The sequence below is a fragment of the Antechinus flavipes genome, chromosome 1 (assembly GCF_016432865.1).
Source record: "Antechinus flavipes isolate AdamAnt ecotype Samford, QLD, Australia chromosome 1, AdamAnt_v2, whole genome shotgun sequence".
In the NCBI taxonomy this organism is placed as follows: Eukaryota; Metazoa; Chordata; class Mammalia; order Dasyuromorphia; family Dasyuridae; genus Antechinus; species Antechinus flavipes.
Window position 1 is genome coordinate 675,772,381 of NC_067398.1, and position 26,668 is coordinate 675,799,048.

A 26,668-nucleotide genomic window follows, 5' to 3' on the forward strand; every position below is an offset into this window, starting at 1 on the left:
AAAGTCTGTCTGGCCCCCATTTGGAATCTGGGTGGAACATTCTAGGTTCTTTTCTGTACTCCTATAACCTTGCCCCAAACTTTGGGGGACATTAAGGCAGGTTAGGAGAGGGACTTTGGAAAGAAGAGAATCTGAATGGATTTTATGACACAGCCTTCACTGCAGACTGAGACAGAGAAATGAAGAAATATGGGGAAGGGAATCCCAACAACTGGGCTGAGGATTATGCAGTCATGGTGATCCTATAAGATCACAAAAGTGAGTGTTGGACATAGAAAGTCAGAGCAGGAAGCCACAATAAAAAAGACACGTGGAATTTTAGAGCTGGAGAGAAGGAAGGAAACACACATTGAATACTTCCTATCAGTTCTGGAAAACACTTTATAGCCCTCTGTGCCTACCCTTTGGTCCAGCAGTATCACTATTAGATCTGTAACCCCCCTCAAAAAAAAAAAAAAAAAAGGAGCAAAGGAAAAGGAAAAGGACCCACGTGTAGAAAACTTCTAGCAGCTCTTTTTGTGGTGGCAAAGAACTGGAAGTCAAGGGGATGCTCATCAGTTGGGGAATGGGGGTCAAGTTGTGCCATATGGTTGTGATGGAATGCTATTGTGCTATAAGAAATGAAGAACAGGATGCTTTCAGAAAACCAGGAACAACTTCCATGAACTGATGCAGAGAGAAGTAAGGAGAACAGTACCTGCCATATTGCAGTGATGACCAACTGAGAAAGACGTGGCTACTTGGATCAGTACATTGATCCAAAACAATTCTAAGGGCCCCATGATGAGAAATGTTATCTGATTCCAGAGACTGAACTGGTAAATGCTGAATGCATCTGAAGTATGACTTTTTTGGTTGTTGTTGCCTTTTTTTTTTTCCCTATGTCTAATATGGAAATCAATGTTTTGCAAGCCTTTACATGCTAATTGGTATCATATTCCCTTCCTTTTCAATGAGTCCAGGAGAAGTGAGATGAAGGGAAAGAATATGGAACTCAAAATCTCAAAAGAATGTTAACAAATGATAAATAAAAAGAGAAAAACCACAAAAATACTTCATGTCAGGCGCAGTTCTGAGAGCTTTACTAGTATTATCTTACTCTATCCTCATGACAATCCTGGCACATAGGTGCTGTCATATCTCCATTTGACTGTTGAGGAAACTGAAGAGAACCTGAGATCCAAGAAGGCATTCCCAAGCTCTGAGCTGAGGATACTAGACTGGACTGGATGACCTCTAATGTCCCTTCCAATTTAGATCCCATGACCCTCATATCTCATCTCTCTCTCATGCTCAGCCCCCTCAATCTCTATTCATTAGTTCATGTAAATCTTTTCAGGTTTTTCTGAAAATATCCTGCTCAACATTTCTTATAGCACAAAAGTATTCCATTATCTTCCTACCCACAATTTATTCAGCTTTTTCCCAAATAATTAGAATCCCCTTGATTTCCAATTCTTCACCACAAAAACAGCTATTATAGTTTTGTACAAATAATTCCTTTTCAAACCCAAGCCATTCTCCAATAGGTAAATAGTTGAAGGATATGAACAGACAATTTTCAGATGAAGAAATTAAAACTATTTCTAATCATATGAAAAGATGCTCTAAATCACTATTAATCAGAGAAATAAAAATTAAGACAACTCTTAAGATACTACTACACACCTCTCAGATTGGCTAAGATGACAGGAAAATATAATGATGAATGCTGGAGGGGATGTGGGAAAACTGGGACACTGATACATTGTTGGTGGAACTGTGAATGGATCCAACCATTCTGGAGAGCAATTTGGAACTATGTTAAAAAAAAAAAATTATCAGACTGTGCATACCTTTTAACCCAGTAGTAGAGAAGCCTGGAGAGACTTACATGAACTGATGCTGAGTGAAGTGAGCAGAACCAAGAGAACATTGTGCACAATAATATCAATATTATACAATGATCAATTCTGATGTACATGGCTCTTTCCAACAATGAAATGATTGATGCTAGTTCCAATGATCTTGTGATGAAGAGAGCCATCTGCACTGTAGGAACTGAATGTGGAACACAACATAACATTCTCATTCTTTTTGTTGTTGTTCGCTTGCATTTTGTTTTCTTACTCATTTACTTTCTTTTTTGATCTGACTTCTCTTGTGCAGCAAGAGAATTGTATAAATATACATATTGGACTTAACATATATTTTAACATATTTAAAGTATATTGAATCTAGGGAAGGGGTAGGAGGAAGGAGGAGAAAATCTAAAACACAAAGCTATGCAAGGGTCATTGTTGTCAAATTATCCATGCATAATTTGGAACTATGCTCAAAAAGTTATCAAACTGTGCATACCCTTTGATCCAGCAGTGTTTCTACTGGGCTTATATCCCAAGAGATACTAAAGAAGGGAAAGGGACCTGTATGGGCCAAAATGTTTGTGGCAGCCCTGTTTGTAGTGGCTAGAAGCTGGAAAATGAATGGATGCCCATCAATTGGAGAATGGCTGGGTAAATTGTGGTATGTGAATGTTATGGAATATTATTGTTCTGTAAGAAATGACCAGCAGGATGAAGACAGAGAGGACTGGAGAGACTTACATGAACTGATGCTGAGTGAAATGAGCAGAACCAGGAGATCATTATATACCTCAACAACGATACTGTTTGAGGATGTATTCTGATGGAAGTGGATCTCTTCGATAAAGAGAGTTAATTCAGATCAAAGATGGACAGAAGCAGCTACACCCAAAGAAAGAACACTGGGAAATGAATATAAACTGCTTGCATTTTTGTTTTTCTTCCTGGGTTATTTCTACCTTCTGAATCCAATTCTCCCTGTGCAACAAGAGAACTGTTCGGTTCTGCACACATATATTGTATCTAGGATATACTGTAACCTATTTAACATGTAAAGGACTACTTGCCATCTGGGAGAGGAGGTGGAGGGAAGGAGGGAGGGGAAAAATCAGAATAGAAGTGAGTGCAAGGGATAACGTTGTAAAAAATTACCCTGGCATGGGTTCTGTCAATAAAAAGTTATTTAAAAATTTAAAAAAATTAAAATTAAAAAAGGAAGAATTTAAAAAATTATCCATGCATATGTTTTGAAAATAAAAAGCTTTATTTAAAGAAAAAAAAAAAAAGAAAAAACATAGCTCCTTTTCCCTCTTAAAAAAAAAAAACTCTTTGGGATACAGACCTAAAGGTGATATTGCTGGGTCAAAGTGAATGCACAGTTTTATAGCCCTTTGACCATAGTTGTTCAGAATAGCTGGACTAGTTAACCACTCTACCAAGAAGAGTACATTAGAGGACCAATTTTTCCACAGCCCCTTCAACATTTGTCATTTTCCTTCTTTTGTTATGTTAGCCAATCTGACAGATGTGAGGAGGTATCTCAGAATTGATTTAATTTGTATTTCTCTAATTAGGCTAGAGCTTCTTGAACATGGTAGAAATTTAGAAATATCCTTTTAGTTCCTGAATGGAAGATGGACTGGGGTGGGGGTGGGGGGGGGGGGGGGGGGAGGGGGAGAGGCATAGGGCAGGCAGACCCACCAGCAAGCAGTTGCAATAGTCCAGTGATGAGAGAAAGCACTAGAGACTGGGGGGTGGGAGGGTCAGAGGAGAGAAAGGGATTATGTTAGAAAATATTTATCAAGTACTTCCTGTGTTTCTGGGACATGCTGAATACTGAGATACAAATAGAAACCAAAAAAGGTGACATTCACTCCCTCATGAAGCTTCTATTTGAATAGGGTGAGGGAATGTAGGAAACATAGAAAAAGAAGCTGAAGAGGAAGGTCAGGTGAATGTCCAGAAATGGGGGCATAGTGGAGAAAGAAATCCAGAGTCAGGAGTGGACCCTGATGGGGAATGAAGGAGGAAACAAATGTAGCCTGGGGCCTTCCTTAGAAGAGAAGGTCCAGAAGGAAATGATCAGGGAAAGGGGCCAAAGGGTTGAGAAGATTGTTGGGACATGATGGCCCCCTGATTCAGTATTCACAGAGAAATACAGAATATACACCAAAGGAGTCTTCATCATACAAGGAGCCAAGTGGGGGATCAGATGAAGGCTCTTTAAGAGGTAACGCAAGAGCTGAGCTTTGAAGGGTTCTGAGAGCATTCTAGATATGATTCTAGGTATGGGAGACAGGCTATACAAAGGAAGATGGAAGATAGAATGCTGCTTCCAGGAGAACAACTGGGCCATTTGGCTGGACCACCAAGCCGACTCCCAATTGAATACCACCCTGAGATGTTCCCCCTATTTAAAGGGAATGGTGGGTGTCTCTGCTGGCTCCATTCCTGAGGTTGAAGCTGAGAGCAAAGAACTTGGGATCTTCCCAGCCCTGCTCCCCCATTCTGTCCCCCTGGATTTCTATATTCCACCCCACCCAAGATTTCACAAGGGTCAGAAAGGCAAACTACCCTCTGCCCACAAAAGCTACTCTTCACTTCCCTTTTCTAGTATGAAGGGAGCAGATCCTGGATTTATTTTGGGGGCTGCTTGGGGAAGCTCATGCCCCTGGGCTATAAACCATGCATTTCCAGCAGGGCTGGCCTGGGCTCTGAGGAGGGCAGGGCTCAGATTGGCCATGTGCCAGCGGGTCATATGTCAACCTGAGTTCTGAGAGAATAGATCACCTCTGGGGCCTGGGGATTCCCAGGTCTGTTCTCTACCTAACCATCCTATCCTCTATCCCCCATGAGCCCCTCCTCCACCAACCAAGGGTCTTTTGAATCTCCTATGAAGTGCTTTCCAAAATACACTGGGGGAGGGGGAAGAAGGAAAAGGGACTTCTTGGGGTCTGAGGGAGTTACTAAAAGGGGGATTTAGTTACAGGCTTTAGATATACTGAAACTAATCCGGGGGGGGAAGCTTTTTCACTTGGGGAGACCCAAAAGCCCTGGAAGGTTCTGCTCATCTCCTCAGCTCCAGAATATTTTTTCTCTCAGATGTCTGAGCTCTGGGGAACTAAGCAGCCCTCACCCTTCTGGGACTTTCTTCTTCCATAGAACCTCTTCTTCCTTCCAATCACCCCTTTCCCCACTGACCCCAACTTCTGCTCCCCAGTGAGGGAATCACTCAAGATCTTGCTCTCTGTTCCATTTTTTTCTCTCCCCTCCCTTGGGTCATCTCATCCCTTCCCATAAATTGCACTTTCATCCTTCTTTTAAATGCATGTGACTCTTCCAGCTTTGCAACCTTTGCCTCAACTGCCTTGTCCCCAAGCAGGTGATCTCTTCTTCTCTGGTTTTCTTATCTGGAATACCCCTTCACCTCTTTGGCCCCTATCTCCCACTGGTCAGTTCTCTCTTGCATGTCCATTTTGAGGAAGAATCCAGGAAACCATCCTTTATTCCTTTCCTAGGCCCACCAGCCTGGCTAACATCATTCTCTCCCCCTCTCTTTTTAGCTCCTTCATAGTCTCTTCTCCCTCCACCCCCTTGGAAGGTCCATGAGGACAGAAAATGTCACCTTAATAGATTCCTCTTACTAGAATGGAAATTCTTGTCTTTCTTTTCCGATAATATTTGGAGCCTCAGGGTGGAAAACCCTGCCAGGTACATAGGAAGCATTGAGAAATGCTGCTTTTTGTTATTAATCCCAGTTATCTGTGCTCATATCTGTTCCTTTGGGTTAGAAGGAAAAGACTTTTTTTTTAAACTTTGAAAGAATCAATGAAAAAGCATTTGCATCTTCCCCAGGAAGGAGCATAATATGGTGAATAGAGATCAGGAAGAAGTGACCCTTGCTGGCTGTGATCTGGACCACCCTCTCACTGCCTCAGTCCTTTGAGTAGCAGAGCAGGTGCCAGCTTGCACAGAGAGAGTCTCCAGCTGAATGAAATCACGGATCCTGCCCCAATCCTTATCTCCCCCAGCACCAAGTTGGGGCTCTTTGAAGGACTCTGAATCTTTGCCCAGAGCGTGTCCCACACTAGGAAAGCTCTCCCATCTCCTCTCCATCTCCTGGCTTCCTTCAAGGCTTACCCCAAACCTCCCCTTTTACAGGAAGCAAACCCTCCTGATGCTAGTGCCTTCCCTCTGCTGATCAGCTCCACTTTATCCCCTCCAACATTCATCATTTTTTCCTGTCATCCTAGATTTGGGGTACCTAAATGAAATTAGGGTTTTGGCACAAGGATACGGTGGTAAATGGGGTCTAGTAGCGGTGCGAGTTCCCAATAAAAGCATTTATTGGCCCGGAGAGCTAGATTGATAAAAGAAATTTATTAGGTGAAGATAGAGATAAGGAGGGCACTGGACAAAGGGTCCAGTGGACAGAGGGTCCTCACATGGCTACCATGTTTAGAATCTCTGCAAAGAGGGGTTCCCAGCGTGGCCTTTTTATAATGGGAGACTTAGCTCAAGGGGCTTTTGGGTGTAGCCCCAAAGTTGGCTCAGATCCAGGTGGGACTGGGACCAGGTCAGATCTTCTATTGGAATTCAAAGGGACCAGGATTAGTGAGTTAAAGGGCAATTTACATTAACTAGGAGAGAGTGGGAATCTAGAAAGGAATCTTTCCTGCATCACCATCACCAATCTGAGAGGTGTGAGGGGGTACCTCGGGGTCCACTAGGACTGGATTGTCAGGTTTGCCTGTTGTCTCCCCCAGGAGCCTGTGAGAAAGCTGACTGCAGGGACTGTCCCGGGCCTTGCTTTGTATAGCCAGTGCTTAGCACAATCCTGGCACCCACAAAGTCCTTCCGAAATGTATGTGGAAGCAACAGCATGTGAAGGTCCACCAAGATGGACTTAGCTCTTCTCAGCAAATGGGTGATCCAAGGTAACTCCAAAGGACTCATGCTGGAAAATAGTATCACTCCAGAGAAAAAACTGAGTGTTTGAATGCAGATTTTACTCCTTTTTTCCTTTTATTCTTTTTATTTCACAATGTGACTAATATGCAAATATATTTTGCATGATTGCACATCTATAATCTATATCAATTGCTTACAGTCTTAGTGAGGGGGCAGGGAAGAGAGAAAATTTGGAACTAAAAAATGTTATTTGAAAAATTAATGTTAATGAAAACTATCTTTATATGGAGTAGGGAAAAAAATAAAATACGATTTTAAAAAATGCTTGTTGACTTTACTTGACTCCCAGAATTCTCTCTGTAGCCCAGGCTTCTCCCGTGAACTCCTGCCAGCGTTCTGCTGAACTCCTTCCTGGCTATCTGTGCCCCGGTGTCCCACCAGCACCCCAAACTCAGCCTCTGCAAACCCACAGCCACCATCTTTCCACCAGGACCTGCTCTTCCTCCCAACTTCCCTCTTCAGCCTTTCTTCTCTCCCAAGAAGACTTTAAAAATTGAGGGTTTTGTCCTGATTTAAGGGAGGCGGGGGAGAGGAGAGAAGGGGATAATCTTGGAAATTCACTTCTCCTAGGCCTGAGTTTTCACCCCTACAGAGCAAGAGACATTGGTTTAGATGAAGGCCCCTTTAGCAATATCATCTTGTGACACAACATCAAAATATCTAACCATCTAGTGGTTTCTAATGCCCCTTCCCATCGCTGATCCGAAGCCATCTAGCCTTTTGGATAAGACTTTCCCTTAGGGGAAACCCACTGCCTCCCGCTTCATTGCAATTTCTGCGTTGCTCAGTTTCTGGGAATTGTTTATTTTTTCACATGAGAACAAAATTCCTCAATATATTTTCACTTTTTGTGCCAATTCTTTCCTTTGGGTTTAGACAGATCAAATAGAATCTCCTAAGAATAAGAGCTGCTTTGGGGTTTACTCCTTATTATAGTAGATCCTCACAGCAGACCCCTGAGCAGCAGTTTTTGCTTTTCCAGAAGCAAATGACCTGCCCAGAGCAAGTGACTTCAGAAGCTTCCTTGGATTCAATTTTGTCCCGCAGACATTAAGACCATTAGAGATCTCGAAATGGAAGTTCCTATAGATATAGACCTTTCTCGAGGAGTGTGTGTGCCTGCGCGCGCGTGTGGCGGCCGTGTCCTTTCTGGGAACATTTGTGCCTCCAGTGTGTGTGCGTGTGCGCGCGTGTGGCGGCCGTGTCCTTTCTGGGAACATTTGTGCCTCCAGTGTGTGTGCGTGTGCGCACCCGTGTCCTTTCTGGGGACATTTGTGCCTCCAGTGTGTGCGCGCGCGTGTGGCGGCCGTGTCCTTTCTGGGGACGTTTGTGCCTCGTGTGTGTGTGCGTGCGCGCGCGTGTGGCGGCCGTGTCCTTTCTGGGGACGTTTGTGCCTCGTGTGTGTGCGTGTGCGCGCGTGTGGCGGCCGTGTCCTTTCTGGGGACGTTTGTGCCTCGTGTGTGTGTGCGTGTGCCTGCGCGCGCGTGTGGCGGCCGTGTCCTTTCTGGGGACGTTTGTGCCTCCAGTGTGTGTGCGTGTGCGTGTGCGCGCGTGTGGCGGCCGTGTCCTTTCTGGGGACGTTTGTGCCTCGTGTGTGTGCGTGTGGCGGCCGTGTCCTTTCTGGGGACATTTGTGCCTCGTGTGTGTGCGTGCGCGCGCGTGTGGCGGCCGTGTCCTTTCTGGGGACGTTTGTGCCTCCAGTGTGTGTGCGTGTGCGCGCGTGTGGCGGCCGTGTCCTTTCTGGGGACGTTTGTGCCTCCAGTGTGTGTGTGTGCGTGTGCGCGCGTGTGGCGGCCGTGTCCTTTCTGGGAACATTTGTGTCTCCAGTGTGTGTGTGTGCGTGTGCGCGCGTGTGGCGGCCGTGTCCTTTCTGGGAACATTTGTGTCTCCAGTGTGTGTGTGTGCGTGTGCGCGCGTGTGGCGGCCGTGTCCTTTCTGGGGACGTTTGTGCCTCCAGTGTGTGTGCGTGTGCGTGTGCGCGCGTGTGGCGGCCGTGTCCTTTCTGGGGACGTTTGTGCCTCCAGTGTGTGCATGTGCGTGTGCGCGCGTGTGGCGGCCGTGTCCTTTCTAGGGACGTTTGTGCCTCCAGATGTGGGCCTCCGTGTGCAGACCCACGACGACTCCCGGCGCGGGCAGAGGGACAGGGGACCGCGGACCGCCGCAGTCCGAAGGAAGTGGAAACTCAAGTTAAGGGTCACTCCCCCCGCAGCCGTAGGCTCAGCTCCTGCTGCCTGCCAAAAGGCCCGCATAGCGCCCCACGCCTGATGCTTCCGGGAACTGCGGGCAGCGCGGTCTCGTCACCGGAAGACGGCCCCGCCTCCTATAGCGAGGACCTGGCGGCTCCCGGGGCGGAAGTGGGAACTGCGCAAATTCAATCCTCCGTGTACATCCTTGTGGCCTGAGCGTCTTGATCCTTACTCACACGTGCTCGTCTGAAATGCACTTTTTCCCTTATTTTCAGTCCCAAATTCGCCCCGTAGCCCAGCCACTGAGGGGGAAGGAAACTAAAACTGGTTAAAGAACAGCACCGCGACCCCTCTTGAAGCCAGCTAAGGGGCGCCATTGTTGGCAGAGCACTGGCAATCAGGAAGTGAACCAGAGCCCCGATGGAGGCCCCACGGAGCATCGAAACCTTCCTTCTGAGCTCTGTGAGCCCGGGCGAGCATCTCTGCTGGGGCAGGGACCGTCCGGCCTGTGTGGGACTCAGGGCTGATGGCCGCCCACCTCCGAGTGGGGGGAGACAGGGGTCTGAGGTCCCGAGGCCCTTTAGACATGTTTCCCTTTTCTCTCTCTCTCTCTTTTTTTAAAAATAACTTTTTATTGACAGAACCCATGCCAGGGTAATTTTTTACAGCATTATCCCTTGCACTCACTTCTGTTCCGATTTTTCCCCTCCTTCCTCCACCCCCTCCCCAGATGGCAAGCAGTCCTTTACATGTTGAATAGGTTACAGTATATCCTAGATACAATATATGCGTGCAGAACCGAACAGTTCTCTTGTTGCACAGGGAGAATTGGATTCAGAAGGTAGAAATAACCCAGGAAGAAAAACAAAAATGCAAGCAGTTTACATTCATTTCCCAGTGTTCTTTCTTTGGGTGTAGCTGCTTCTGTCCATCCTTGATCAATTGAAACTGAATTAGCTCTCTTTATCGAAGAGATCCACTTCCATCAGAATACATCCTCAAACAGTATCGTTGTTGAGGTATATAATGACCTCCTGATTCTGCTCATTTCACTCAGCATCAGTCCATGTAAGTCTCGCCAGTCCTCTCTGTATTCATCCTGTTGGTCATTTCTTACAGAACAATAATATTCCATAACGTTCATATACCACAATTTACCCAGCCATTCTCCAATTGATGGGCATCCATTCATTTTCCCGCTTCTAGCCACTACAAACAGGGCTGCCACAAACATTTTGGCACATACAGGTCCCTTTCCTTTCTTTAGTATCTCTTTGGGGTATAAGCCCAGTAGCATGTTTCCCTTTTCTCCTGAGAAATCTATAAAAGCGACAGAGGAGAGTGGTCAGTGTGCCCTCAGCCTGTCAGCACCTTCCACAGGAGATAGCCGGTGTGTTTCAGGAGTCTTTCGGGACTGAAGGCCTGAATAAGAGCCCCTGAAAAGAGCCCATCTCCCCCAGTTCTGCCTATAGACGCCCATCTCCTTTGCTGGAATTGCATCAAGTATACACCATCTAACTTTCAGTGTCCCCCAAGGCTCTATCCTGTGCCCTTTTCTCTTCTTCCACAATTCCACTTTTACTTCATGGCCTCATCCGCTTCCTTGCATTCAATTTTGTCCATAGATCTCAATAACTAATATATTAGAGATCTCAAATTGGAAATCTCCATGGATATATGAAACTGATATCCTAAAGTGAACTTATCTTTCTCCCGAACCTTCCCCACCACACGCAGAGACAAACACACATACATACTTGCAAACAACTCTTTATTAAGGGGATATCACCACACTTCAGTCCCCTCAGGCTCACAACCTAGGAGTTACCTCAGACTCCTCACTGTCTCAGTTCCAGATGTGAACTGTGGTCAAGGTGACCAGTGTAAAACTGTGTTCCCTTTAATCTGTAAAATTAATTACTCCGAAATTGTGTCCCCTTTTGATCTGCAAAAGAAGAGAGATTGGGGTCTCCCAGACTCCAGAGAGTCTATGAGAGAGAGAGAGAGCATATCCTCCTGGCTGAATCACCCTATTGATTTTTGGGGGATGCAGACCCTTTTCAGGAAATTCCAAATTCCAGAAGCCTTTAAAGCAACTAGGCCTGAGGACTTTGGCTTTTTTTTTTCTTTTTCTTTCTTTCTTTCTTTTTTTTTATTATAGCTTTATATTTACAAGATATATGCTTGGGTAATTTTTCAGCATTGACCCTTGCAAAACCTTCTGTTCCAACTTTTCCTCTCCTTCCCTCCACCCCCTTCCCTAGATGGCAGGTAGACCAATACATGTTAAATATGTTAAAGTATATGTTAAATACAATATATGTTTACATATCCATACAGCTATTTTGCTGCACAAGAAAAATCGGACTTAGAAATAAGGTAAAAATAACCTGAGAAGGAAATCAAAAATGCAAGTGAACAAAAACAGAGGGATTGGAAATGCTATGTAGTGGTTCACACTCATTTCCCATAGTTCTTTCACTGGGTGTAGCTGGTTCTCTTCATTATTGAACAAATGGAACTGATTTGGTTCATCTCATTGTTGAAGAGAGCCACATTTTGGCTTTCTTTTCAACCTGAAATCCCTGCCTCAAGATTCCCTATTAAAGGGCAATCTTAAACTTACTTCTTTTCAGAATGTCCAAAATCTGCCAGGACTTCTGCCCAATGTAGAGAGACCTTCTTCTTAGCAAAAAACCTTTTGTTAGTTCTCTGCCAGGTCTTTGCCACTGAAGAAGTCAGTCTTTCTAGCAAAGCTGGCTTCTCATCCAACAATAAACTTCGCTTTTTGCCACCTTGTGAATTCTTTCACGAAGGACCTGCACCAGCCAGAAGGGGATTCCCACAAGTCTCTGACTGCTACTAGAACCCCATCAAAGGTCTGTCGATTTCACCTTCCTAACAACTCTCCCATAAGCCCCTTCTCTCCTCTAAACATCTCTTTAAAACAGACCCTTAACACCTTAGCCCTGGACTACTGAATAGTTAGGGGGTGGGATGGGGAGAGAAATCTGGGGAAAAGAGGTCTCCATACAGCCAACAACAATTTTCAAAGAATACTGTTGATGCAATGGTCCATGACCTGTTTTCCCAGATTTCAGCAGAGGGTGGGGCCCTAGTAACCAAATACTCCATCACAGAGTTTAATTGCTCTTTAATTGGTCCCTGTGTCTGGGTTTATCTCTTGGACAAGTTCCAAGTATTTGTATATGTAAGGGAACTAAAAAAAAAAAAAAAAGATTCATTGCAAAGTGTCATAGAAATGAGAACTATCAGTGTTACGAAGGAGGATGATCCTGAGAAGGGACTGTGGAACTTGACTATCAAGGCTGGCGAGAATGTCATTCCTAGAGAGACCGTCAGGTAGAAAGGCAGCTACAAGAGGATGTAGGGCATGATCCAAACAAGAAGGGAATTTGACATGTAGAATACCAAAGTTGGGAAGGACCTTAGAACACAATGTCGCATCTGGAAGGAACCTTAGAAGGTCAGCTTGGCAAGACCTGGGCTCTTTAGCCATCTTGTTTAAAAAAGAAAAAGAAATGAAATAAATTCTTCAATCATGTTTCTTGAAATAGGTTTTTATTTCAAGAAAACCCTGGAGAGGATGATGAGATTTCCTGAGCCTGTCAGGAAGATACAAAAGGATCTAGTACCCAGATTCATCAAAATCTGCGCTGCTTATGGGGACTTGGTTCCTCTGAGCCAAGCCAGCTGCCTGCTGATATATTTGATTCGCAGTGTACCAAACCTCCGTTAATGCACCCAAAGGCACTACAGGTTCATTGCAAGAAGATTCGTTTTGTCATGAAGTCCTTTTTGCAAGCATAAGGCAGATCTCCCTGAAAAAGACATCAACACTTTACTCTTGGGTCCCAACTCATCTTTGTCTCCCTCCCACAGCTGCTGGGGATTCTAGTTCTGGAGGCCGAGCCTAAGATGAGACATCCCCAATTTCTACCCTCAACCCCAGGCAATCCCCTAGCACCATCCCTGGCCCTCCAGAATTAAAGACTGACTAATTTAGGGGCTCTTCCTCATCTTGGAAGTATTTCTAAATGAGGTATGACAACTCACCTTATAGAAATGACACACGGTATTTAAGAGGTCAGCTGGATTCTCTAAGTGATACTGTTCAAAAAAAAAATTATGTCAAGGACAAAAGTAAAGAATAAAAGTTAAATGCATAAGCTTGAAGACCTAGGAAATTAATCCTAACTATAACTCTTGAGAATATTGGGGTGCAGGGATCCCAAAATATATTGGTATTCTGGACCAGTATCAAGGTTGTCCAAAAGGAGTTGGAAGTTTAGATAATTTCTAAGTCAAAAGGCAAACTTTTGTTATAATTATAATGCCATTTAAAATGGATTAAAATCCAAGAGAACAATAGCAAAGGACAAGGAGCAAACAGATAAATTTATAGGGAAAATTATTATAGGTGGAATTATAAAATGACAGAATAAAGAACAGAACAGGTTAAGTGACATCATGGGATTGGGGTTCACATGATTGGTGAGAAGTTTGATAATGGGGGCTAACAATAATCTCCGTTCTTTCATTAACCTAAGAAGAGCTCATTGTTTGAATCCTAAGGTGAGATGGCAGCCTAGACTTTGGGATGAAGAATTAGACATCCCTGACAGATAGCTTAGTGGAATAAAGACATCTGGTTCAGCTTCCTTTCTTTCACACATTCTCCAAGGGTATATCACTTCCATTGGGTATATTCCTAAGGTGACCATATCATTTCCAAGGCCAGGTGGCCTGGGGTTTCTTGAAAAGTATTAGGATCTCCACTACTATTGGAGTTTCTACTACATCTAGAAAACTGAGTAGAATGATCAGTTATAAGTGGAGGTTCCATGTAGAAGAAGAACTTATTCAGAGTCACATGGCCAGTGAATGCTAGAATGGGCAAGATTGGTAGCATGCAGTGGACATTTGGAGTCAGGGAACCAGGCTGATACCTGAGCTCTGTTCATTATTACCTGGGTATTAGGGTAACTCACTTGACCTCTGTAAAAGAACTCATCTGGAAAATGAGACTAGATAAAAACAGCTCCCCCTTCAAGCTCAGTTCCCTCTGAACTATCCTGTGAGGGAGTTCAGGCCAACTGAAGCACAGAAAGATCAAGTGGCTAGCCTGGGTCACAGAATGAGGAGTTCAAATAAGCTCCAGATCTAGTCCCTCTGCCCACCACTGCTCCGGCTCCTCACATTCACCTCCAACTTTTCTCCCTCCATTCTCACAAGTTTTTGTGTCTAGGCAATGCTACATACCCACAAGACCCTGAAAAGAACAAATTTTGATCTGGCCAGGAAGAATTGTGATTCCCTCCTTAGAGGGGGTTTAGTGGTGGGAAGTGGGTGTGGGAGGAGTGGCCAGGGGAGACAGCTGGGCCAAATTAACAGAAAACAGCAGGTAAGGGAGGGATGGGCTGCAGCTCTTACTTCATCAACCAGAATCCACGGCGTATATGTATGTTCGGGGGAAAGATGATCTGTCATCATGGCATTCTGATGCATCAGCTCATTGCCTTGAGGTCCCTTTGCACATTCCATGATATCATCCACAGTAACCTCAGGGGCATAGATCTTCAGACACTGTGCAAAGAGATGAAGGAAGAATCTGAGCCTAACAGCATTGCCCCACCATTCTTCTTTCCCCAGAGCCACCGGGCCAACCTTATCTCCTCAACTGTCACTGAGGCATTGGGGGAAGGGAGGAGAAACAACCCAAGGAGCCTTTGCTCTGAAAAGGGAATGAATCTTGACCATTGGGTCTCTCCTTCCCCTCTCTCAGCAGTTATTAGAGGGGATTTGGACCTCTAAACCTCTTGCCTTTACACTAGCCTACAGTTGGAGTGGAATTTCAGCTCCCATAGAAGAGAGAGCACCAGGGGAAGCTAACCCAGGACTGCCTTACTCCTTTCTCCAGCCTTCTCTGGCTCCAAATCTCTGAAATGTGCCCACTATCTCTGAAATTCAGTAAGAACTGATCTTCTCTCAGCTAAGTCCTTGCTCTGGGAGGAAAATGTGTCTGTAGAAGGTGGGGAATTGCCCAGAAATCCAGAAAGGGAATTAGAAAAACAATGGTCCAGCTTCTTCAAAAAACCAGCTTCTACAGTTTCAGAAAGCTCATGGGACTTGGGCATTATCCTCTGACTCTGACTAGTGTGGGACTCTGAGTAAAATTTGTTATCCTAAGTGTTAGAAAAGAATCTCTTAGTTCTAGAGGACTGAGGATGAAGAAAAATATTGCCTGCCTCCTAACTGAGAGAGGAATACACTCAGGAGGCAAAAAGAGAAAAATATTTTTGGAACAAGCTCAACGGAGAAATTTCTTTTGCTTAACTATGTATATTTGGTTCAGGGTTGTTGTTTTTCTTGTATTTCTCAACTTGGGCAAGAGGGGATCAAAGTCCTGAGATACAGAAAGTAAATTTCTGTTCATTGAAAAGATGACTCACTATTTGTGGCAGCCCTCTTTGTAGTGGCCAGAAACTGGAAACTGAATAGATGCCCATCAATTGGAGAATGGCTGAATAAATTGTGGTATATGAATGTTATGGAATATTATTATTCTGTAAGAAATGACCAACAGGATGATTTCAGAAAGGCCTGGAGAGACTTATATGAACTGATGCTGAGTGAAATGAGCAGGGCCAGGAGATCATTATATACTTCAACAAACAACAATACAATATGATGATCAATTCTGATGGACCTGGCCATCTTCAGCAATGAGATGAACTAAATCAGTTCCAATGGATCAGTAATGAACTGAACCAGCTACACCCAGCGAAAGAACTCTGGGAGATGACTAAGAGCCATTACATAGGATCCCCAATCCCTCTATTTTTGTCCACCTGCATTTTTAATTTCCTTCACAGGCTAATTGTACATTATTTCAGAGTCTGATTCTTTTTGTACAGCAAAATTACTGTTTGGACACGTATACTTATTTTGTATTTAATTTATATTTTAACATATTTAACATGTATTGGTCAACCTGCCATCTAGGGGAGGGGGTGGAGGGAAGGAGGGGAAAAATTGGAACAAAAAGATTTGGCAATTGTCAATGCTGTAAAATTATCCATGCATATAACTTGTAAATAAAAAAGCTTTAAAAAAAAAAGAAAAGAAAAGATGATTCATAAAGAGATGCCCATCAAAAAGGAAATGGCTAAACCAGCTGTGGTATATAATTGTAATGAAATATTATTATGCTATAAGAAATAACAAGCAGGATGATTTCTGAAAAATCTGGAAAGACTTACATGAATTGATGTATAGTGAACTGAACAGAACCAGGAGAACATTGCATACAATAACAGCAATATTGCTCAATGAAAAAATGTGAATGACTTAACTATTCACTGCAATACAGTGATCCAAGACTATCCCAAAGGACTATCCAGCTCCAAAGAAAGAACTGATATTATTTGAATACCATCTGTAGCATGCTATTTTTCACTTTCTTTTTTTTCTTTTTGAATCTTTATGCACAAAATGACTAATATGGAAATTTTTTACATAATTGAACATGTTCAACCTGTATCTGATTGTCTGCCATCTCAAAGAGGGGGGAGGACATAGAAAGGAAGAAGTATAGTATTAGAACTCAAAATTTTAAATACAAATTTTTAAAGATGATTCAATTTTAAAAATAGTATGACAACAGAAATTTCCACAATGCCCTTTTCTGAACTGTTGTGAACAACAATCTTTGTCAATGCTAAAAAAACAGAAAATTTTATTACCTTTTCTATTAATCCTCATAATTTTTGTCTGTTTCATGAGTTGCTCTAGGAAAATGTCAATGAAGGGACTGGCTTATATATTGTCTTTGTATTCCCCAGTGCCTAGTCAATGCCATGGACATAGCTGCCACTCAATAGATGATGGGCGACTTGAGTTCATCCTGTCACCAAGGAATGCTCTTCTTTTTAATACCAGAATGTATTAAATAATACATAAATAATATAGATAATAAAGATATTCTATTCTGGATAAAGGATGACTCAGCAGAGCTGAGACCTGTGTTCTGGGGTATGTAAGTCAAGAGTGTGTGTGGACAAGTCACCAAACTTCCTGAAAAAACTCTCTAAGACTAAGCCACAGGCATTTCCATACCAAGATGAAAAAGCTTCCAACAGGAACAAATGCAGGTGGCTCAAAGGAGTATGGGAGATACATGGTGGGCAGAAAAAGGCTGCAGCCTTCACACAGACCAGTCGGACTAGGACTGTCGCAAGAGAAGCAGACACAAGATCGACAAAGGTAGTATGTCATTCACGTAACAAAGAGTGTGGGGTAAAGATGGAGAGTGTGAGTGTAGCCCTAGCAGCTGTGACGTTTGCAAAGTCTTTGGGCCTCTAGGGAGAAGCCATCCAAGGACATGGACAAGGACCCCATGGGATGAGAAGACACAGGAGGACCACCTCCTCTCTGCCCAGTCAGCAGAGGGAACACCTACAAGATGAACCCATCCAGGTTCTTGAGTCACCTTTTGCCTGCACCAGTCTCAATCAACAAGCATATATTAAGCAATTGCCAGATGCCAAACACTGTGCTAAGCAGTGGAGACAGAATGAAAGGCAGAGACATGGTCATTGCTTCAAGAAACACACTCCCATTACTGCCTTCCAAATTCATCTCCTGAAGTCTCTGGGTCCAAGCAACACAGACACTTTCAGAGGGACTGACTGACGTGACATTCACTGGAGGAAGCAGATGGAAGAAACTGCAGCTAATTCTACTCTCCAGGAAAACCCTGGGTTATCATGGTTGGTAAGGAAAGTGTCTCCCCACCTAAGACAACAGAACACCCAGCCTCACAGAAGCAAGAAATGTGAAAGTGGGTCCAGGAGGTGGGGCACCTAGAAAAGCTTTGAATGAATTCTTTGCTTTCAGACTTTAGGACTGAGTAATTAGGACTGTATGGGGATTTCCGATGCTCCGCTATTGTCTCTAATAGTGGTGACTATAATTATACTACCCTCCTCACAAGAACAGTCATGAGAAACATTTTAGAAACTGTGATAACTATAGAAGTCTATTATTCTTAATATGATTTTAATGCCTTCCGTCATTTCTTTCACTCCATCTTTTAGTAATATTTCCTACTGGACTCGACATTTGCTCTATCTGTGATTTTTATCTGATCATAATAAACACCTTTTCACTAATTCTACTTTACTGATGAGGAAATCAAGACAAAAAACGAAAAACAAAAAACCAGCAGTTACTTTTCCAAGGTCATAAAGCCATGTGGCACAAGCTCTAACGTCCTTTAGTGATACTGGGATAATAAAAGTTCTACCCTCTGTCTAGCTACAATCCCAGGTCAGAAAAAGACAAGGACGGGAAGAGATCTCCTTTCTTCCTTTCTCTTTCCTGTCTGCTCAGACTAAGCAGTCACTTACCGGCTCCAATGAGGTCTCTGGATTTGCAGCTGACATCATACAGTTGACCACAGCAAAGGCATTAGGAAATTCTTTCCCAAGGAGATACAGCACACAGGTCTGTAGGAGCAGAAACTAAGTCTGAGGGGCTGAAAATGAGAATCCCCTTTCCCTGGGGTGCTACTCTACACCCTCCTCCCTCTAATGTACCAGTGGGGCAAAAGGATGTCCGCAGGTTAAGTGGACTGCCCAGTCACACACCCCATGAAAGGTTTGGGGCAGCAGAACTCTTACCTGAACCATGTTGAGTGCACACTCCAGCTCTCCATGTTGGCAGGTAAACTCCCAGGTCCCATTCACATTTTTTTCCTGAAAAACAGACCCCAGAAATGAAGGGAAGGCAGAAGGCTCCTGACAACCTCCCCACCCCTGCCATCTACTCCCACCTTCCCCTCGCCCCACACCCAAACTTGACCACTCACCTCAGCATTGCCAAAAGGGACAAGGGTGACATTCATGACATCATCGCCCAGAATTAGCCAGGTAGGGAAGAGCATCATTACCAGGAAGGACCGGCAGGCAGGGCACAGTGCCTCATAGAAGAGTTGCACAGAGACAGGACGGGCATCTGAAGCTCTCCATAAAGTAGAACATTCTTTGGCTGTCTGCAGGATGGATAGATCAGGGCACATTAGTAATGGAAAGATGAGTGCAGTCAGCGTGTAACAGGCTCCTTTCTCCCTACCCCTTCCCCACATTTATGCAACGAGGAGATCCAGAGAGCCAACAGACACCGAGTCTCCTCATCCAGAATCTTGCCGGATCTGATCAGATCATCTCCTGCAGCCTCTTCTCTCTCCAGTCATTCTCCACATGACTGCCAAAGTCATTTTCCTATCCTCTGGAAGTTTCTTTGGTTCTCTTCTGCAGTTAGGAGAGAATCCAAACTCCTTTCTTTGGCACTGAATGCCCATCAGCCTCTTTTTCCAAACTGATTACACAGTACTTCCTAGCCCTCATTCTACACTTCAGCCAACTGCTGCTCCTAGAACATGTCCCACCTCCAGGTCCGGGCATGGTCTGCCCATGGCACGTTCTCCTGCCCGACTTCTGTCTTGAAACCCCTAGCTTCCTTTAGGGTGCAGCTCAGGGCCACCTTCTTCAAGAGATGTCTGTGTTAATGTCATCCTCTCTCCTCCCATCACTGTATTCTACTTATTCCTATAGACATACATACACAGCTATTTTATATGTTTATTAATATATATATGCACATGCACTATATCTACTCCCTATCTGTCCTACATGCAAAGATATCCACGAAGCCAGGAAGTCCTGGATTCAAGCCCTGTCTTAAGGCACTTGAGCACTTAATCTCAGTGCTAGACACTCTAAGAGTAAGAGTGTAAGTTGTAAAGAAAGGGCCAACTTTCTCTGGCGGAGGGAGACGCTCACTAGAGACTTTCCTATCCCAATGCACTCATCCTATCCAGTCCCATTCTCCTTTATCCTACATTGACTTGTGTGCAGAGACCAAGTTATCTCCCCTGAGAGAATGGCAGCTCCTTCACAGAGCTAGCTCTTCATGGAGAGAGACCTTTGGAACTATCTACCTTATGTATTTTAGATCCAGCCCTAGCAATATCTGGTACATGCTAGGCATTTAATAGATACTGATTGGCTGATGTTCTGGTCAAAAGGAACTCTTTGGCTTGTTTCCTAATCTGCAAAATTAAGGCACTGGGACCAATAATCTCTAGGACCCTTCTGGCACAAGTATCCTACCCTTCAGAATTTTGGACCCTGTTACCTTACTGATAGAAGCTTACAATCCTCTTCCAGCACAATTTATTTATTTTTAATAGTATTTTCCCCCAAATACATGTATACATAATTTTCAACAGTCATTTTGGTAAGACTTTGATGTTCCAAATTTTTCTCCTTCCCTGCCTTTTCTGTCCACTCCCCAAGACAGCAAACCATCTGATACAGGTAAAAATATGTGTAATTCTTTTAAACAGTTCCATATTTGTTAGCAGCTCAATGTTCTGAGTCCTCTCAGCTCTCCCATTCTTCGTGATAAAGAAGGTCCTTTATGGCCACTGCCTAGGGACAACTTCCTACTTTTCTTTCCACCTCTCCTCATCCTCTGAAACCACTGAGGAATCAGTGCCAGGTTAGTCACCATGTGGTTATCATGGGATTTCTGAGCAAATCCTGACCTACTCAACTAGGGGAACACCTTTGACTTCCCCTCAATACTTTTCACCTCCTCCTCCTCTTGCTCCCCTTCATCCTCTTCCTGCTCCTCCTCTTTCCTAGCCCTCCTTCCAGCTTCCAACTCCCCAGGAGGGGGCCTAGAAAGACCCTCGGCAGCCCAATGACTCGCGGCAGAGACTAGCGGGAGAGGGAGTTCGGAGCCCCAAAGTGGCAGGCAAATATTTCAAGAGCACGCCCACCCCCCCGCAAATCCAAACCTACATTAAGACCTCTTAAGTGGCCAGGAAAAGCAGTAGGGAAAAATGGTTTGGGGGTCCCTGGGAACCCCAGCAAGCCCCACCCACCCCAGGGTACCCGTAGCTTTGGGGAAAGGGCTTTGCTGTCCTGGATCTTTGTCCAGGTCCCCGCTTCTTTGCTCCGGGACGCTGCTCTCTCCGCCCCGCCAGGCCCCCCAGGGAGCTGTCTGCCCGCTAGTACTCAGGGCCGTTCCCTTTGCGCCTGTTTCTGACTCTGGCGGGTAGATCTGGCTGCCTGCGAGCTCGCTCCGTGTCCGGCGCAGTCCGAGGACGGGGCAGGGCCAGATGTTCCACCCGCCCGCCTCGGAACGTGTCCCGCCTGCCTGCCTGAGCCCCGCCAGGTGCCTGCCTGGCTTCCGGGGACGGGGGAGCGCTCAGGATCTGACCCCATTCCCTGGCCCGGCCCCGGTCCCGATCCCGGCCGGTGTTTCTGCGCCGACCCAGTACCTCGCAGATTCGGGAATTTTCCCAGGAGGAGCACCAGTTGTAGACGGGCTGGGTACAGACAGGCTTTGTGTGGTGGGATTTTCGGTGGAGGTAGGGGAGACGGAGGCTCCCGGGCACTCTGGGCACCAGGAGCAGGAGCAGCAGCAGAGGTGCCAAAGGAACCCAAGCCTTCATGCTTGGGTGGACGGAGTTGTCTGAGCCGAGAACCGAGCGTCGACTAGCTGGTTGTGCTGGGAGGTTGAAAGTCCCAGCCTTTAATCTCCTTCCCCAACGGTATACGGACCGCCCCCCCTCCGTCCCCGCCTCTGTCCCCGCCTCCGTGCTGCTCTGGGCACTGGGGCGAGGAGAACGTGGGGGCCCCACGGTCCCTTCACTTCTGATCCCCTGCCAGCCGGTCCCAGCAGTCAGGGATGCTCCAGTACAGTGGCGGCCTGGAAGGTGGGGAGAGAAGCAGGGCTAGGACAAGTGATCCCAAGGCTCCTTTTGAGACCTCTCCTTCTTTAACCCTGGGACCCTTCCCTTCGAGTCTCCAGTTTCCTCCTCTGGAAAAAAAAGCCAAAGGCTTTCCCTTGACTAGGGAACCCTGGAATTCGTGTCCCCAGTCTTCCCCAAAGGGCCCCTGGGGGAAATTTCTCTGTAAAAAAGAAATGAGCAGAACCAGGAGGTCATTGTATACAGTAACCACAATGTTGTAACCAGAACCAAAGATGACAGACTGAGCTCCAATGCAAAGTCCACAATAATCTCAGAGAAAGCATCTGGTGAAAAATGCTGTCCCCTTCCAGAGGCAGAACTGGTGAACCCTGACTGCAGCCTGAAGCAAAAGTCGGGGCTGGGGGAGGGAGGAGGAAGAGGGTGGAATGGTCGTTTTCTTACTTTCTTTCTTTGGCTGTTATGCAAATGTTTTGCATCTCTCCAAATGCATAATGGGTATCTTAGTGCTTCCCTTCTCAATGGCTGGGACAGGGACTCAAAGGAGAAAGAGAATTTGGAACTCAGAAGCATAAATGTTAAAAAACCAAAAAAGAAATTTGAGAAAAGGACTCTTGGCATGGAATTGAGCTGGATCACCTGGCAATTGCAAAGATCCTCACTAACTTTCCCTCACCCTGGGCCACCTTCCAAAAAGCAACAATGAGGAGAGTCTATGGTTGGAGTGGGAGAAGCCTGGGAGCTGAGGACATTTAACAAAAGTCAGTCTGGCCCCCATTTGGAATCTGTGTGGAACATTCTAGGATCTTTTCTGTATTCCTATAACCTTGCCCCAAACTTTGGGGAACATTAAGGCAGGTTAGGGGAGGGACTTTGGAAAGAAGAGAATCTGGGCTGAGGATTATGCAGCCATGGTGATCCTATAAGATAACAAAAGTGAGTGTTGGAAGGGACCTTAGGACATAGAAAGTCAGAGCAGGAAGCCACATTAAAACAGACACGTGGAATTTTAGAGCTGGAGAGAAGGAAGGAAACATACATTGAATACTTACTGTCAGTTCTGGAAAACCCCTGGAAATATGTCAAGAGGGCTTTATAGCCCTCTGTGCATACCCTTTGGTCCAGCAGTATCACTATTAAGCCTGTATTTCTTCCCCCCCCCCCCCCAAAAGAGCAAAGGAAAAGGACCCACATGTAGAAAACGACTTCTAGCAGCTCTTTTTGTGGTGGCAAAGAACTGGAAGTCAAGGGGATGCTCATCAGTTGGGGAATGGGGGTCAAGTTGTGCCATATGGTTGTGATGGAATGCTATTGTGCTATAAGAAATGAAGAACAGGATGCTTTCAGAAAACCAGGAACAACTTCCATGAACTGATGCAGAGAGAAGTAAGGAGAACAGTACCTGCCATATTGCAGTGATGACCAACTGAGAAAGACGTGACTACTTGGATCAGTACACTGATATTAAGACAATTCCAAGGGCCCCATGATGAGAAATGCTATTCATTCCAAGGCAATACTAATAAACTGTGGATAAAAAATGCCGTCTGTGCCCAGAAAAAGAACTATGGAGATTGAATATAAGTCAACACATGTTCTGTTCACTTTTTTTCTGTTTTTTTTTTCTCTCTTATAGTTTTTCCCTTTTGTTCTGATTTTGCTCTCCCAACATCATTTTTTAAAGAAATGTGTATTTTAAAAGTTAATACTAATTTGCCCAATACTCATGTATTAACCAGAAAAAAATAAATTTAAATAAAGCAAAGAAAAAAGAAAAATGCTATTCGTTCCAAAAACAGAACTGGTAAATGCTGAGTGCAACTGAAGTATAACTTTCTTTCTTTTTTCTTTTTGGTCACTTTTCTTTTTCTTTTTCTTCTTATTTTTGCTGATATGGCTAATATGGAAATCAATGTTGTGCTAGCTTTCACATGTATAATTGGAATTATATTTCCTTCCTTTTCAGTGAGTCCAGGACAAGTGAGCTAGAAGGAAAGAATCTGGAACTCAAATTTTCTAAGAAAAGAATGTTTTTTTAAAACAAATGATTAATTAAAAAAAAAAAAAGGAAAAATAACAAAATAGTTCATGTCAGCACAAAAATGAGACTTTACCAACATTATCTTATTCTATCCTCATGACAATCCTGGCAGATAGGTGCTGTCATATCTCCATTTGACAGCTGAGGAAACTGGAGAGGACCTCAGACCCAAGAAGGAGAGCTAAAAATGTAGGCTCTGAAAAAAAGAAAATTCTAGAACTGGAAAGGCCTTAGAAGACAGAGTACCTAAAAGAGTAAAAGGTGGCCCTGCTGGCCTGCCCTCTCCCACTCTGCATCCCCAGCTCTTCAGGGTAAATTATCCACTACCTGTCACCCTTCCCTCCCGCTCCACATCCAGCAGGTCATTTTTCTCATGGGGCTAAGCCTTTTAGCTCCTTAGAAGGGGGCCTAGTGCCTACAATGGAGGAGGGCAGGGGGTGATCCTAGCTTCTCATCTCAGTCCCAGGAAGAGAGAGAGGTGACAGAAGGAGGGAGAGGGATCAGGGAAGCTCTTGTCCTGCTTCCAGAAACACCAACCTGGGTTTCTGGCTTGGTCTTCCCTCCCCAAACACACACTGGGAGGGACTGTGCTGCCCATAGGGAAAAACACCTCGGATGTGTCAACAATGAACCTGTGTTTGAATCTCTGTTCTGCTCCTTGCTGCCCATGTGTTCCTGGGCCTTTGAGTCCCCTTATCTACCCTGCCATTCCCAAAGCCAGAGCTTAGGACACTGTACTGGACTAGATAACCTCTAGTGTCCCTTGCAATTTTGATCCCATGACCCTTAGATCTCGTGACTCAGGCTCAGTCTTTTCAATCTCTGTTCATGTAAATTTTTTCAGGTTTTTCTAAAATTAGCCTGCTCATCATTTTTTTTTTTTTTTTTGCTTCAATAGTATTTTATTTTTCCAAATATATGTAAAGATAATTTCCAACATTCATTTCTGTAAAATTTTGTGTTCCAGATTTTTCTCCCTCCTTTCCTTCTCCTCTCTCTCCAAGATAGCAACCAATCTGATCTAAATTGAACATATACAATCCTTTTAAGTATATTTCCCTATCGGTCATGTTGTATAAGAAAAAAAAACAGAATAAAAGAGTGGAAAAAAGAAAGAAAACAAAACAACAAGCAAAAAGTGAAAATACTATGCTTCCATCCATATTCAGTCTCCATTCTCTCTCTGAATGTAGATGGCATTTTCCATCCCAAATCGATTCTAGGTATGGAGAAGGAAGGTGGAAGATAGAATGCTGCTTCCAGGAGAACAACTGGGCCATTTGGCTGGACCACCAAGCCGACTCCCAATTGAATACCACCCTGAGATGTTCCCCCTATTTAAAGGGAATGGTGGGTGCCTCTGCTGGCTCCATTCCTGAGGTTGAAGCTGAGGGCAAAGAACTTGGGATCTTCCCAGCCCTGCTCCCCCATTCTGTCCCCCTGGATTTCTATATTCCACCCCACCCAAGATTTCACAAGGGTCAGAAAGGCAAACTACCCTCTGCCCACAAAAGCTACTCTTCACTTCCCTTTTCTAGTAAGAAGGGAGCAGGCCCTGGATTTATTTTGGGGGCTGCTTGGGGAAGCTCATGCCCCTGGGCTATAAACCATGCATTTCCAGCAGGGCTGGCCTGGGCTCTGAGGAGGGCAGGGCTCAGATTGGCCATGTGCCAGCGGGTCATATGTCAACCTGAGTTCTGAGAGAATAGATCACCTCTGGGGCCTGGGGATTCCCAGGTCTGTTCTCTACCTAACCATCCTATCCTCTATCCCCCATGAGCCCCTCCTCCACCAACCAAGGGACTTTTGAATCTCCTATGAAGTGCTTTCTGAAATATACTGGGGGAGGGGGAAGAAGGAAAAGGGACTTCTTGGGGTCTGAGGGAGCTACTAAAAAGGGGATTTAGTTACAGGCTTTAGATATACTGAAACTAATCCCGGGGAGGGGGAAGCTTTTTCACTTGGGGAGACCCAAAAGCCCTGGAAGGTTCTGCTCATCTCCTCAGCTCCAGAATATTTTTTCTCTCAGATGTCTGAGCTCTGGGAACTAAGCAGCCCTCACCCTTCTGGGACTTTCTTCTTCCATAGAACCTCTTCTTCCTTCCAATCGCCCCTTCCCCACTGACCCCAACTTCTGCTCCCCAGTGAGGGAATCACTCAAGATCTTGCTCTCTGTTCCATTTTTTTCTCTCCCTCCCTTGGGTCATCTCATCCCTTCCCATAAGTTGCACTTTCACCTTTCTTTTAAATGCATGTGACTCTCCCAGCTTTGCAACCTTTGCCTCAGTTGCCTTGTCCCCAAGCAGGTGATCTCTTCTTCTCTGGTTTTCTTATCTGGAATACCCCTTCACCTCTTTGGCCCCTATCTCCCACTGGTCAGTTCTCTCTTGTATGTCCATTTTGAGGAAGAATCCAGGAAACCATCCTTTATTCCTTTCCCAGGCCCACCAGCCTGGCTAACATCATTCTCTCCCCCTCCCTTTTTAGCTCCTTCATAGTCTCTTCTCCCTCCACCCCCTTGGAAGGTCCATGAGGACAGAAAATGTCACCTTAATAGGTTCCTCTTACTAGAATGGAAATTTTTGTCTTTCTTTTCCGCTAATATTTGGAGCCCCAGGGCTGAAAATCCTGCCTGGTACATAGGAAGCCTTGAGAAATGCTGCTTTTTGTTATTAATCCCAGTTATCTGTGCTCATATCTGTTCCTTTGGGTTAGAAGGAAAAGACTTTTTTTTAAACTTTGAAAGAATCAATGAAAAAAGCATTTGCATCTTCCCCAGGAAGGAGCATAATATGGTGAATAGAGATCAGGAAGAAGTGAC

At 44.8% G+C, this 26,668-nt stretch overlaps 1 protein-coding gene across 1 annotated transcript; it reads right to left on the reverse strand.

Moving 5' to 3' along the window:
- Positions 1 to 12,561: 12,561 nt before the first annotated feature.
- On the reverse strand, positions 12,562 to 21,634 carry IFI30 (IFI30 lysosomal thiol reductase). The gene is made up of 7 exons (XM_051972336.1): positions 21,375 to 21,634; positions 18,894 to 19,076; positions 18,706 to 18,780; positions 18,433 to 18,531; positions 14,456 to 14,608; positions 13,079 to 13,132; positions 12,562 to 12,843 (listed from the first exon to the last, which is right to left on the reverse strand). Exons 1-7 carry the CDS (start codon positions 21,546 to 21,548, stop codon positions 12,784 to 12,786), a joined length of 798 nt encoding a protein of 265 aa, XP_051828296.1. The 5' UTR covers positions 21,549 to 21,634; the 3' UTR covers positions 12,562 to 12,783.
- Positions 21,635 to 26,668: the final 5,034 nt, after the last annotated feature.